General features: G+C 35.6%; 1 protein-coding gene and 1 long non-coding RNA gene across 3 annotated transcripts in view; both read left to right on the plus strand.

Moving 5' to 3' along the window:
* The window catches only part of LOC141350574 (NACHT, LRR and PYD domains-containing protein 1 homolog), a 131,654-nt gene extending 130,021 nt beyond the window's left edge, over window positions 1–1,633 (plus strand). For both annotated transcript variants that reach the window (XM_073856024.1, XM_073856032.1), the window contains exon 15: window positions 58–1,633. In XM_073856024.1, the coding sequence (XP_073712125.1) occupies window positions 58–356 (299 nt within the window). In that variant the 3' untranslated portion in view covers window positions 357–1,633. The remainder of the gene's footprint in view (window positions 1–57) is intronic.
* A 3,920-nt stretch (window positions 1,634–5,553) lies between these two features.
* LOC141366127 (uncharacterized) lies at window positions 5,554–7,680 on the plus strand. Its single transcript, XR_012371190.1, has 3 exons — window positions 5,554–5,633; window positions 7,148–7,182; window positions 7,283–7,680. It is a non-coding gene; the product is annotated as an uncharacterized lncRNA (long non-coding RNA).
* The last annotated feature ends 5,335 nt before the right edge of the window (window positions 7,681–13,015 follow it).

Consider the following 13,015-nt stretch of genomic DNA (forward strand, 5'->3'; position numbering starts at 1 on the left):
TATTATTGTGCTTATATCACACATATCAACATCTGAATCTGCGTTTGCTTCAATCAGAATCTGAATTTTTGGACAAACACAGAGATCAACTGATTCAAAGAGTCACATCAGTGATGGAGATAGCTGACTGTCTCATGAGCAAATACATGATTACAAGTGAAATGTACAAGAAAGTACATAGTGCAGAACCACGACAGGAGAAGATGAGGATTGTCTTTGATGTTCTTGATTCAGGAGGTTCAGCTGTAAAATCAGAATTCTGGAGACTGCTGAAAGAGAAGGAACCTCATCTAGTGGATGAATTGGAGTCTGAACTCAGTAATGCTAAAGAGAACATCAAAGATGAAAAAAGATAAACATCTCTGTTTGAGAATTGAGATGTATGTTGCAGACTTATGTAAATATACCACATCTTTTTCACCAAAACACATTATCTGACCTCATGTGTCTGGGATAGAAAAAATAATTTTTGGCAGGGAATGAGTTGTGAAGTTATTAGGGGACAAGCCTTGAAGGGGGTGGGAGTTAATTAAGGGCATTCCTTCTATGTTCATTTTATTTTCTTCATAACTACATAGATACATACAATACAGTACAGTTATATATTTTATGTTAGATCAATTACAGCAATATGTAAGTACAGTGGGCACATCAATCTTGGCAATTTTTGTATCGCGTGTCCTTTGTGAATTGACAGTTGACCGCTGTGAGAAATGGCATCCCCTAGGAAATAACATGGTTTGATAAAATTGTAAAAATGTGTCAACCATGTTTTGGTGGACATTTTGTCAAGGATGTTCTTTATAGAATACATTTTAAGGGTGAGCATTACTTTTTTTAAAAGTTTGATTGAGGATGAGAGTTGTCAAGAGTGATGATGTTACTGCGTCCGAGGTCGAAGTGCTGCAAATTAGGTGCTCTTCCGCCATACAATATAGTTCTCATTTTTTATCTGCTTAGAAAATCGCGACGTTTTATTTTGTGCCACCATACTTTCTTGTACTCATGTAACAGTCTTTAAATAGGAAAAACATGGAAATGTTTGGTGGCTTCTAAATTCATCCCTGTTTGGATCCTAATGAATGAATGGTGCTAGGCTAAATACTAACACATTTATGACGCGCTATACAGCAATTAAGTGCACACTTTGAGAAAAGAGAGGTATGTATTAATTCGTCTAATGCTGCGTTCAGACCAGCCATGGTAGAGTTGCCAAGCGCAAGTGATTTCAATGTTAAGTCAACGTGAAGACGCATTGACGCACGTCTGGAGGTCTCGCGGCGCGAAATATGCGTTTAGTGCGGCGCGATAGATGCGATTCCGCCTCATTTGCGTGTCTACTAAAAAAAATGTGAACTTTGGCGGAAAAACACGCCGTGTTAACCAATCAGGAGCTTGCTCTAGTAATGACGTGATTACACAAAGCGAGCGGAGTTGCAGAAGCCCCTCCCATGACGCGGATTTCCGCGTGAATGTCTCGATGACTAGAATTTCACGCGCAAATGAAGCGAGTAAACTCAAAATGTTTAAGCAGCAAACTATACGCGGTAGACGAGATTTTGACGCCTCAAACGCAGCTGGTGTAAACACACGGTAAGAGGGAAGAACATAGTAGAATATTGAAAAACGGTGGATTGTGTAGATTGTTTTTCTGTAAAACAATAAAAAAAAAATTCAAATACCACTTTGGAGCAGTGTTCAAGGCTGTATCCGAATTTTGCCCAAAACTTGCAAGATGTCACGGAAACTTTTAATTGTAAATGGATTTTACATATTTTAGCAGTAAAGCAGAAGTGTTTCATTTCATTGGTACGTTTACTTCATGTACACCAAAAATGCGATTATTTCCAGTAATAAAGTCGAAGTAAGACATTTACATTACTGGAGCTAACCTGCACTCCTGTTTACATGTAGTTTTTATTTTCTGATTATTCGCACAGCCTATGATGAATATACTGTCCACTGTTTTAATTTACTTGACAAACATGTTGTTACAGACGTTTTTCATTATCCGGTGCCGTGATGAAGACGAAAATATTATGACAGTGCCTGTAAGGGCCGTTCACATTTTAACGATAACTATAAAAATATAGTTTTGAAAATCTTTTTATATTAAATATAATAGCGGAGTTCATGCCACAACTATAACGACAAGATACAACAATATTGTGACGTTGGGATCACTTTCTGAGCAATTTTGTCCCACCTGATGAACGATAAACCATTGACAGCCAATCAAATCTATTTGAAGTGCATGCAAACTTGAATGATAGTGGATAAGCTCGCTTGATGGGGTCTATAACTCAGGTACAGTAAATTACCTCAGGTGTCCAGCTGTGAAATTCACTACGTAATGCTTTTTTCTGCCACAGTGACTACGCCGAAAGGTAAGAGATTACACAAACTAGTTTCACTGTTTAAGAGAAACGCAGCGTGTGGAGGGCATCTGCTGGTACAGCTGTGTAAATGCAACAGCATTACATATTCAGTGACATAAACAATTGCAAAAAAAGTTTTTATTACAAGAAATATTGTTCGTTAATATCATTGAAATGTTTTATAAAGGAATTACTATAGCTCTGTCATAGTTAATATGTTCACCTCACAAAGATTTTCTATAAAACGTGGTGTCAGACAGGGCTGCCCGATTTCCCCTTTTTTATTTATTTTGGTGATTGAATTATTGTCTTTAAGTATTATGCACAATCAGAATTTAAAAGGTCTTTCGATCTTTGACAGGGAAATTAAAATGTCTCTACTAGCTGATGACACCACTCTTATCTTTTAAAAATAAAGTCAGCTCTCTATAGCCATTCAGATAATTCAACAATTCTCGTGTGCTTCTGGGTTAAAACTAAATTTGTCCAAATGTGAGATAATGTCACTGCATAAATGTGATGACGCATTCATTGATGGAATTCCAGTTAAAGGAATAGTCTACCCTTTTGCCATATTAAACTATGTTATTACCTCAACCTTAATACATACCTATCTTTTTTCAATGCATGCACTGTACAGCGCGTTGTGAATGTGTTAGCATTTAGCCTCATTCATTCCTATGGTACCAAAAAAAGTTTTATTTTGTGGCACCATACCTACTGGTATAACTCCTTATGTAACAGTCTTTAAATAAGGAAAACACGGAAGTGTTTGGTGGCTTCCCTATTTGGTACCATAGGAATGAATGGGTCTAGGCTAAATGCTAACACATTCACAACGCGCTGTACAGTGCACGCATTGAAAAAGATAGATATGTATTAATTTGTCTAAGTTGAGGTAATAACATAGTTTAATATGGCAAAAGGGTAGACTATTCCTGTAAAGATACAATAAAGTAGGTATTTATGTATCAAAAAAAATTATAGCCAGACAACAACTTAATTTTTCTAGTAGATTAAAGAAAACTCAAAATATTTTTAATCTTTGGCTACAAAGAGACCTATCTCTTTATGGCAGGGTTCTCCTCTCTAAATCGGAAGGTCTTTCTCGCTTCGTCTATCCATCCCTTTCTTTATATGTCAAGGATTGTACTATTAAAGGTGTTAATAAACTTTTCTTTGACTTTATATGGAAAAATAGGTGTCATAAACTTAAAAACGCAGTTATAGCTAGTTGCAGAAGTGATGGGGGTCTGGAAGCTACAACCTTTCATAACACCATTTACACCTTTTAAAATTAACTGGCTAAGAAGATGTTTAATAAATCCAAATTCCTTATGGTTCTTTATTCCTAATTATATATTCAATAAAATTGAAGGCCTCCCCTTTATCTTAAAATGTAATTATATGCATAATAAACTCCCGGTTAAATTGGCTCATTTTCATCAACAGGCTCTCCTTGCCTGGAAGTTGTGTTATGTTCACAGCTTCTTACCACATAAAACTCTCCTGTGGAATAATATGGATATAACTGTTAGGAACAAATCTCTTTTTTTCACTAATTGGTTTAATGGAGGTTTAATTTATATTCTTTCTTTATTTGATGATTTTGGCAATATCTTGTCGTATGAACACTTCATGACTGTCCATAACTTCCCTATTCCTTTCAAAGAATATAATACTGTTGTTAGAGCCATTCCCTCAGGCCTAATGCATCTGGTTAAGAGCCACTTATTATACACCCAAAAAGATATAAAGGAGTCGGCTTTATTGCTGGGCGGCATTGGCATTTATGACAAGAAATGTAACAATAAACTTGTTTGCAGATATTTCAGAAAAGAGACCGTATTGTTCCTCGAGGTAAATCCCATTGGGTTGCTTTAATTAATAATATAGATTGGAGAAGAGCGTGGTTGTTGCCTCATAAATATTTTCTTCCTAATAAAACCAAAGAAGTCCACTTTAAAATACTACATAAAATATATCCTGTTAACTCAACTGTTTCCAAATATGTTGATATTCTTAGTACCTGCATATTTTGTGGCAATGAAGAGGAAACATTATTACATTTATTCTGTTCTTGTAAGTTTGTTCAGATATTTTGGCTAGACTTGTACTCCCATTTAAACAAAACACCTATCCTTGCACAATCTTTTAACTTGATACTATCTGCTATTACTCTGACTCTGCCAACAAATCTAAAGAGTATTTATTTAACTTTTTATTTTGTTTGGCAAATTTTTTATCCATAAGCAAAAATGTATGGGCTCAATTCCTACTTTTTCACATTTCCTGATTGAAGTTGACTCACTGCTCACATCTTTTTGTTTGACTAAAAATAAAAAATATGTTAAGTTTTTGTATATGTATAAAAATTTAGATAGCTTTCCTTAATTGCTTTTATATATTTTCCCTTTAAGCTACATACCCCTTTATTAGCTTTTTTTCTCTGACTTGTATCTTCTTTTATTTGATAATGTTCTCCTGAAGGTGATTGTATATTTCATCTAATTGTTTGAATTTAAAAAAATAATTACAAGAAATATCCAATATTATGAGCTTAATCGCATTATTATTGTGTTTTTTTTTTTTGTTGAAGTATTGTGTTTACATGAGGTAAAGTTTAACCGCGGTATGCCAAAATCCCATTAATCGGGTGCATGTAAATGTGGTCATTGTATTTTTGCAAAACATCTGCAACTGTCTTTATCCCATAATTAGAAACAGTATTAATTGTGTTTATTCAGGGACTACTGAACAAACAATCAACTTTGTTAAAGCTGCATGTACAAAATTAAGAGTTTTTTACAGGTGCAAAAACAAAAACGTCTAAAGGTTTCAGATAAGTGTAGATAATAATCTTTAAGTTCAGCAAATATTCATTTCGAAGTGTTTATGTGTTCATTATATTTAAAGTAAGACTTAAAAATATATATTTTAAGTAGCCTAAATAAAAAACGAATATGTTTTGGTGCATGCTGCCAGTTCACTACCTGAACTGACATTTTTTACAGTTTGTTTCATCTGTGAAAGCATGGGTAGTTTTTAAGAGATAAAAATTTAAAGTTTCTTGATTCTACCATTCCTGTACTTCCGTAAACATACTTCCTTAGATCATGACATTCAAATAAGAGGAACTCAAAAAAAAAAACTCTCATGTTCTAGTTTCATCACGTGAGCTTCCAAAGAAATCCACTTGTGTTCTTTAAACTCTGCTTTTCAGTTGCGACTGATAAACAGCGGATACAGATTCTGGTGAGTGCAAAAGTTTGACATTGCAAACAGTTGCAACTTTAATGTTTTATCACAGATAAGACCTTCCACTAAACACGGAAATAGTGGAAGAAAAAAACAATTACGGATTTTTTATAATTACTGAATTATGATTGTTTTAACAGAGCCCATCCTAGCACTCTCACTAAGCAACTTTGTAAAGGGGGCCCCGTTAGCACATTCATAAAAACTAATTATCTGCTTAGCAGATTTAGCTATAAACAAAATGCTAACTTAAACACGTTGTATTATCTTATAGCTGTATAATTTTGTCATATGTACATTACTTTGTCACTTGAATACGTTCTATATATATATATTTGAGTGATAGGCTTTGTCCTATTTAATTTATTATTTATATTTCATAATTTTTTCTGTGACACTTTTTCTCTGCTGACAGTACAATGTTAAAATAATATTTATATTGGCACGAACACAATTTATGTATAGAATTTATAATTGTTATAGGCTTCTTAATCTCTCTCTTTCCTTTTGAATGTGAGAGACATTTGAATGTGAGATTCTGGAAACGAGATCTAAGTTTTCAAACATCATGGACTCCGCCTTTAAAGCCCTGTTTTCAGATTGTTTATGATAAAATAGAACGGTTTTGACTGAAATTTGGACATATGATGCTCGCCCGAGAATTTTCGGTTGTTTGTTGTATCAACCCCAACCTCTACAATGGGTGCATAGGTGCACTGGAATAATCCTTCCTAAAATGTATCTGTATATCCCATATAACTGTGTCATCTGCATAGCTGTGGTAAGCAATTTGTTTCTTTTTCATTATTTGACCAAGTGGGAACATATTTAGGTGGGACCAAATAAATGTCTGCTATGTTCTGTTTGAACATTTTTCACATACAATTCACAGATTCAGATACGGAGAAATGAAAAAGCCTTTATTTTTACTTAATTTTTTTTACTTGTGCTTTCTCTTATAAAATAGCATTTAAATCATTGCAGTTAAACCTAAATTGCAGTTCCCAAAAAAGGTATGTTTAGTGTAAAACTTTTTACACGATACCGGACAGGCTGTGTTGGTTCATTAAATTTTACGTTATTTCCTTACAAAAGCGGCTTTGAGACAGATTCTTGATCGGTCAGGGTATACATTCCTAATTGCTGTTGTCAGTCTATTTGATGTTTGTGCTGAATACATCAATAATAAACATTCATGGACCTTTTAGCATACAACCACAGTTTAATGTAGTGATGGTCTGAAAAATAAGAACCTTGACTAAAGCAGAAAATTCTGGACACCCCGGGCTGTAAACATTATTTTTAATGTGTGTTAAAAAAAACTACTGTAAAGTGTATTGCACAACAACACAAATTTCATTGGTGTTCCTGAAGCACAACTGGAAAAGCATCATGTTAGCAACACAAGGGTGGTGGGTTCAGTTCCAGGGAACACACTGATAAAACACATGCAGATTAAATGCAATGTAAGTTGTTTTGTTTTCTAATTTGTGTATTTCTTTGCCTTTTAGATTATGAAGAAATGTGTTCCAGTGATTCAAAAAGGGTATACAAGTATACAAATATTCTATAATGGGGTTTTTGCAAAATGCGTGTTGCAACTACGGTAGCCATTATGTAATCACTGATCTCCTTGTCCGTTGCAGCTGGTTCACGTGTTCTGAATGAAAACGCGTTGTTGAAACGCGTTGGTAGGCTAGTGCTTTTTGTCCCTCTCTGCTATTATAGTAAATCAATACGGCGGAACGATATGGGAACCTCTATGAACATACCTGTTCAATGTAAGTAAAGAGAAGAAATTGTAAGTTTACAAAAGAAAAGTCACTGGCAGAGGTCATTTGACACCAACGAAGACATATTTATGAATAAAGACATTGATTTTGATGAATAAAACACTTAAAATCCTACTTACAGTCCCTTTAACTATACAGAGACGTGTATGGTATACTTCACAATTTGCCTTCCACTACAAATCCAATGCTAGAAGCCCACAAAATATTGTCGTTAGGCTACTTAATAAAGGTCCCATATTGTCAAATCTAAAATTTCGTGGCTTTTTTCATGATAACTGATCTAGGGGCTATGTAAGTATAAGTTTCAAAACAATAATTTCACAGAAAAATGTACACAGCCTGCTTGAAGTAGCTGTAATTTTTAAAGAGCTGTTGTGACTTCTGTATAAACATGACGTTTAGCAGTAATGAGCATGTAACGCAATTACAATTACTGAAATTGAAATGAGTTTGTTACTCGCGTTTGTGAAAAAAATAACACTTGCAGACAAAGCATTTCTGATCTAACGTCGCAGGACCGTGGTAGGCGGTGCAATGAATCATTAAACTTCATCATGGCTGACAGTGCATATAGAATGAACATGAATCTAAACAGGACAACATACCTTTGTTTAAAAATTGTGCGCAAGTCATAATCCATCCGGTTTGTAAATTATCTTTGCCAAGCAATCCCAGTATGACATCAACTTGCATTTGTAGTCCACAAAAGCAATAAATCTGAGAAATATGAATATATTCTTAGATGTTTACATCGGCCTTAATGGAAGAGAACGATCCGCGATTGTTGTTTCCAGTGAAATATTCACACTGTGCTGTACAACTGTTAAAACGTGTTAAAACTCCATAGTATGTGTGAGTGCGCATTTAGTTTCAGTTTTGGTTTCACTTGCTCCGTATCCGACAAAACAATCCACTCGCTCTGTGTCCGTCCGACAAAATAATCAACGTACTCCGTTTTCTGATTAAATATCTTCCTTTAATCTTGTGTATCATTTAAATCAAACATAAAAAATATACAAACAATATATGACCAAACAGCACCCTAACCCTAACCCGCCGCAAGCTTCACAAGCTGTGTCCCAATTCAAGGGCTGCGACCTGCTAAGCATGCGACCTTAAAAGGTGAGCACTTGGTCTTTCAAGGTGGAAGCCTCAGAAGTCCGCGAAGAAAACTGAAATGAGACGGTCTAACCCAGTGGGCCAAACTCGGGGCCGCGAGATGGTTTTATGAAATACATTAATTCATCATGAATTCTGTGTAATTAAACCTAAAAAGTAAGGCTACAAACCAACAGCACTACTTTGTATCATTTAATATGTTTTGTTTAATTAAAATGTTAAATTTTAATATTTATTTAATATTTATATTTTAATATTAATTATTTTAATATTTTTTATTATATATTTTCATAGTCTCCAAATTCTTAAAGAGACAGTACACAATTTTAACAAATTATATATTTTCAATGTAAACATACAGAATATTTGTCTAAATAGTAGGGATGTGCCCGAAGCCGAATACGTTATTCGGAAGGGCACGGATAATGGCTTCAAAACGAATAACGAATTCATCCGAATAACAGAAAAAATATTCGGCCAGACATAATCACGTGTTTACTGGAACAGCGCTAAATTATAAACCCCTTAAAGCACATGTAATATGTGTGTGAAGTGAATGAGTGCAATCTATAAAATGACATGAATGACATTTTCTGCGCGTCCCTTATTTAGAAACGCCAGCTGTTTTGGAATTAGTTTAAAAACACTGCTAATATCAAAATTCTTTTAACCCAACTGTAAAAAAATGACTCTTTTAGTTTATTTTATTTTATTTTATTACACAAGACCAGAAAACCTTGATAAAATGCTGCACTCTGATAATAAAATATTCGTTAATAACTCTGTGTCTCCGTGTGACTTCGGTCACAGATGATCTTTTAATTACTTCAAGTTAAAGCAAGCCTAAGTGTCAATCTAGGTGAATATAAAATAAATAAGTAAATAGATAAAAATATGAAAATGTAACATTTTAAAAGCAAAATTTAAACTAAAGATTATTATGACATGAATTGCAATAAACATAAAGATAAAGTAAGTAAATAACAACTGAAACATTTGAATTAAATCTTTCTAATTACCTTTTTGTTTAAAATCGTGTTGCTTGTTTTGAACAAAACTGACTTTTAAATAATAGAGCATACTGTTATTTGACATTTTAAACGAATATCTGATTATTTATTAATTTAGATGAAGATTAAAGTTTTTTTAAACAATTCGTTCTGTTCGCGCAAACGCTGTAGGCTATGGACATAGTTAATATGCTCACCAAGTTGTTGTAATGATTATTATGCTTTCATAAATTCTTGTCAAAACCTTTGTTTTTGAAATATTCTGTCAGTGCACTACTTGCGTGTTTGTGCGTTGCGTTTCGGATCTGTCGGTCAGCGCGAGTCTTGACGATTTTAATAGCTTTTTAACATAAATCAGTCCCGAATTTATCTCTCCTAATAACTCTTTAAACATCAAGCAAGTCCTGCATTTTATTTTCAAATTCCTGCATGTTTTTAAACCGAAACCAAGATGTCAGACATGACACGCATCTTAGTATTAATCATTTCACTCTCAGAAAACGTATTAGATGTTTAATTAATATAGCATTTGAATCGCTAGACGAGGGATTAACGTAGGTTATTTTTTCTGAAAACCTCCCACTCATTTAGGCAGAATGGGTCACACATGTAACTGAGCTGAAAGACACAATAAATGCTTAAAGGTGATGTACAGTCAACGCGCTCTCAAGTTCAACGCACATAGGCACAAGCTGTATGAGGCTTTTAAAATGAAAAGTTTGTTTTCCATGCCTATTATTAATGAGAATCAAGTTATTTGTCTTTTTGATTAAGATATTATTTTTAATAAATATTTACAGTTATTTAAGTTATAATTATAATAAAGCAAAAATTCATTTAAAATGCCATTTTCATGTAATATGACTTCCGGTTTAAGGCCCGCCCACTTCCGGTTCCATTCGAATACAAATACGGATACAAATAATTTTGAGATTGTTACAGATACAAATACAGATACAAATACTGACTCCGCTGCACACCCCTACTAAATAGTCTAAATGATATACATAAATAAACTAAGCTTACATTTTAAGATGTGGTTACAAAGTCCTACTCCACCTCCTCGATGGTGCACCCCGGGAAACGCCAAAGTAGGGGACTGCCTGCGTGAGCGATGCATGGTGGGATTCTCACGAATCCCGGAACCGTCATGGTAACCATGAAGGTCTCGCAGGAACCCTGAAAAAATGGTAGGCTAATGGAGTTAAGGCGAAGGCATCGGCAGCAGGAATGCCGGATGGTTATCCTCAGCAAAGGAACCCTAAGGGACTAACGTTGAGGTTTCCAAGCTGGTGGGCGGAAGAACCAAATTCGTGTGGTCAACGGCAAGCAGCAATCAGACCAGTTAGAGGTCAAAATTAACCATGGTTTTATTACAGTTAAAACCAAAAAACATGGTTACTGCAGTAAAACCATGGTTACCACAAAATAACCATAATTCACCATGGTTACTGTAGTAAAACCATGGTTTTGCTGATAGCAATCAATACGCCAAAAAAAAACATGGTTACTGCACTTTTACCGCAAAAAAAACCCTGGTTAATTTTCGTAAGGGGTGGCAGCATGTGATGATGTGGGGTGCTTTATTAGATCTTTCTTACACTGCATAAGTTGCACATTACATCAACATTCTTGCGTTTTACCTCAACGATGGAAAAGTAGTGCTTATTATACTTTGTGTTTGCGACTGCTACCTTTGAGTTTGATGTACTTGTCATCGCTCTGTCATTGCGGGTATGGGACTCGGACGGACTGCAGCGCGAGGACCGGGTCTTAGTGTCTAGCAGCATCAACCGCTGCTCGTTGAGAAGAGAGAGTGATACATGCTCTCGCGTCAGTCTCCAACCACGCCAGAAAAGATCGCTAGATTTGTCCTAGTCGCTTTTTGTAAAAAAAATCTCTAAAGGGGTTTTGAAAGTTGCTAAATCTAGTGACAAAGTCACCTGGTTGGCAACACTGCACTGTACTTCTCGGACTGTGCATGTGTTTGTGCGTTAACTCTGCCTGCCTCTGGTTGGCTAACGATGGGAAGTAAGCCAATCATCATCGGTTATGTGGTTGTCCCACCCCCTCCAACACACACACACGCACCAATCATCATCAGTTATGTGTCTCTCAGCCCCCAACACATACACACACACAAGAGAAAAACATTGCCTGTCTGGATGAGAGAACCTACACTGGTGAAAATCGCTTTAGTGAGATTAATTATAGTAACGTGAAGCATTTATTGTCAATAACGGTAACGGCTTTATAACGGGGGAAACAGTAATTTATTTGATTACTCGTTACTGAAAAATATAACGCCGTTAGTAACGCCGTTTATTTATAAGGGCGTTAGTACCATCACTGTTAGAGAGATGGAGAGAACACTTCAAAAGAATTCTCAATAGACCCTTTCCAGAAGACCCCCCAGAGCTAACACCAGCAGTAACAGATCTTGAAATAACCATAGGACCTATCACAAAAGAAGAAATTAGGTATGCATTGATCAAGATCAAAAACGGGAAAGCAGCCGGAGCTGATAATATACCACCTGAAGCACTGAAAGCTGGAGGTGAAGTGACAGTAAATGCCCTGCACTCACTACTACTCAAGATTTGGGATACAGAATCAATCCCCAAAGAGTGGAATAAAGGATTGCTGGCGAAACTTCCTAAAAAGGGAGATCTCAGCCACTGCAAGAACTGGAGAGGAATTATGCTACTGTCGATTACAAGCAAAGGCATGACAAGAGCAATCCTAGAAAGGATGAAACAAACAATAGACCTTAAGATAAGAGACGAGCAAGCAGGCTTTCGAGCCGGAAGATCATGTTGCGACCAAATAGCAACATTGAGAATAATAATAGAACAATCTCTTGAATGGAACTCTGGACTCAACATGATCTCACAAAGTTCCGTGGGATAGTCACGGAATTTTGTGCTCATTTTTCCGTGGCATTCTCACGGATCTCCGCATTTTTCCGTGGCCCTGCTACGGACTGTCTTTTTCCGTGGCATTCTCATGGATTGGTTACTCAACTGCTTTTTCCTATTTTCAAACCATTTTCGCTTCGGATTAGGGTTAGATTTGGTGTTTGCGTTAGTATGTCACTTAAACTATTGTTTTATACTATTTTTTCTGATTTATTCTTTTATATTTTCTAAACTTTAAACAATTGTCGCCTGGCGTTGGGGTTAGAGTTGGGTTTGGGTAGGGATGTAATTTCATGTAAATCTAACCCTAAATCGAAGCGAAAATGGTAAGAAAATAGGACAAAACAGTTGAGTAACCAATATGTGTGATATGTGTGAATATTCGTGAGATCAGGTTGCTGGACTCTTCATAACCTTTGTGGACTTTGAAAAAGCCTTTGACTCAGTGGACCAGGCCACACTCTAGAGACTCCTGAGACACTATGGAGTGCCAGACAAAATTGTCAGGATGATCAAAGTGATGCATGATGGTTTTGAAG

The sequence above is a fragment of the Misgurnus anguillicaudatus genome, chromosome 2, assembly GCF_027580225.2.
Source record: "Misgurnus anguillicaudatus chromosome 2, ASM2758022v2, whole genome shotgun sequence".
Classification (NCBI taxonomy): Eukaryota; Metazoa; Chordata; class Actinopteri; order Cypriniformes; family Cobitidae; genus Misgurnus; species Misgurnus anguillicaudatus.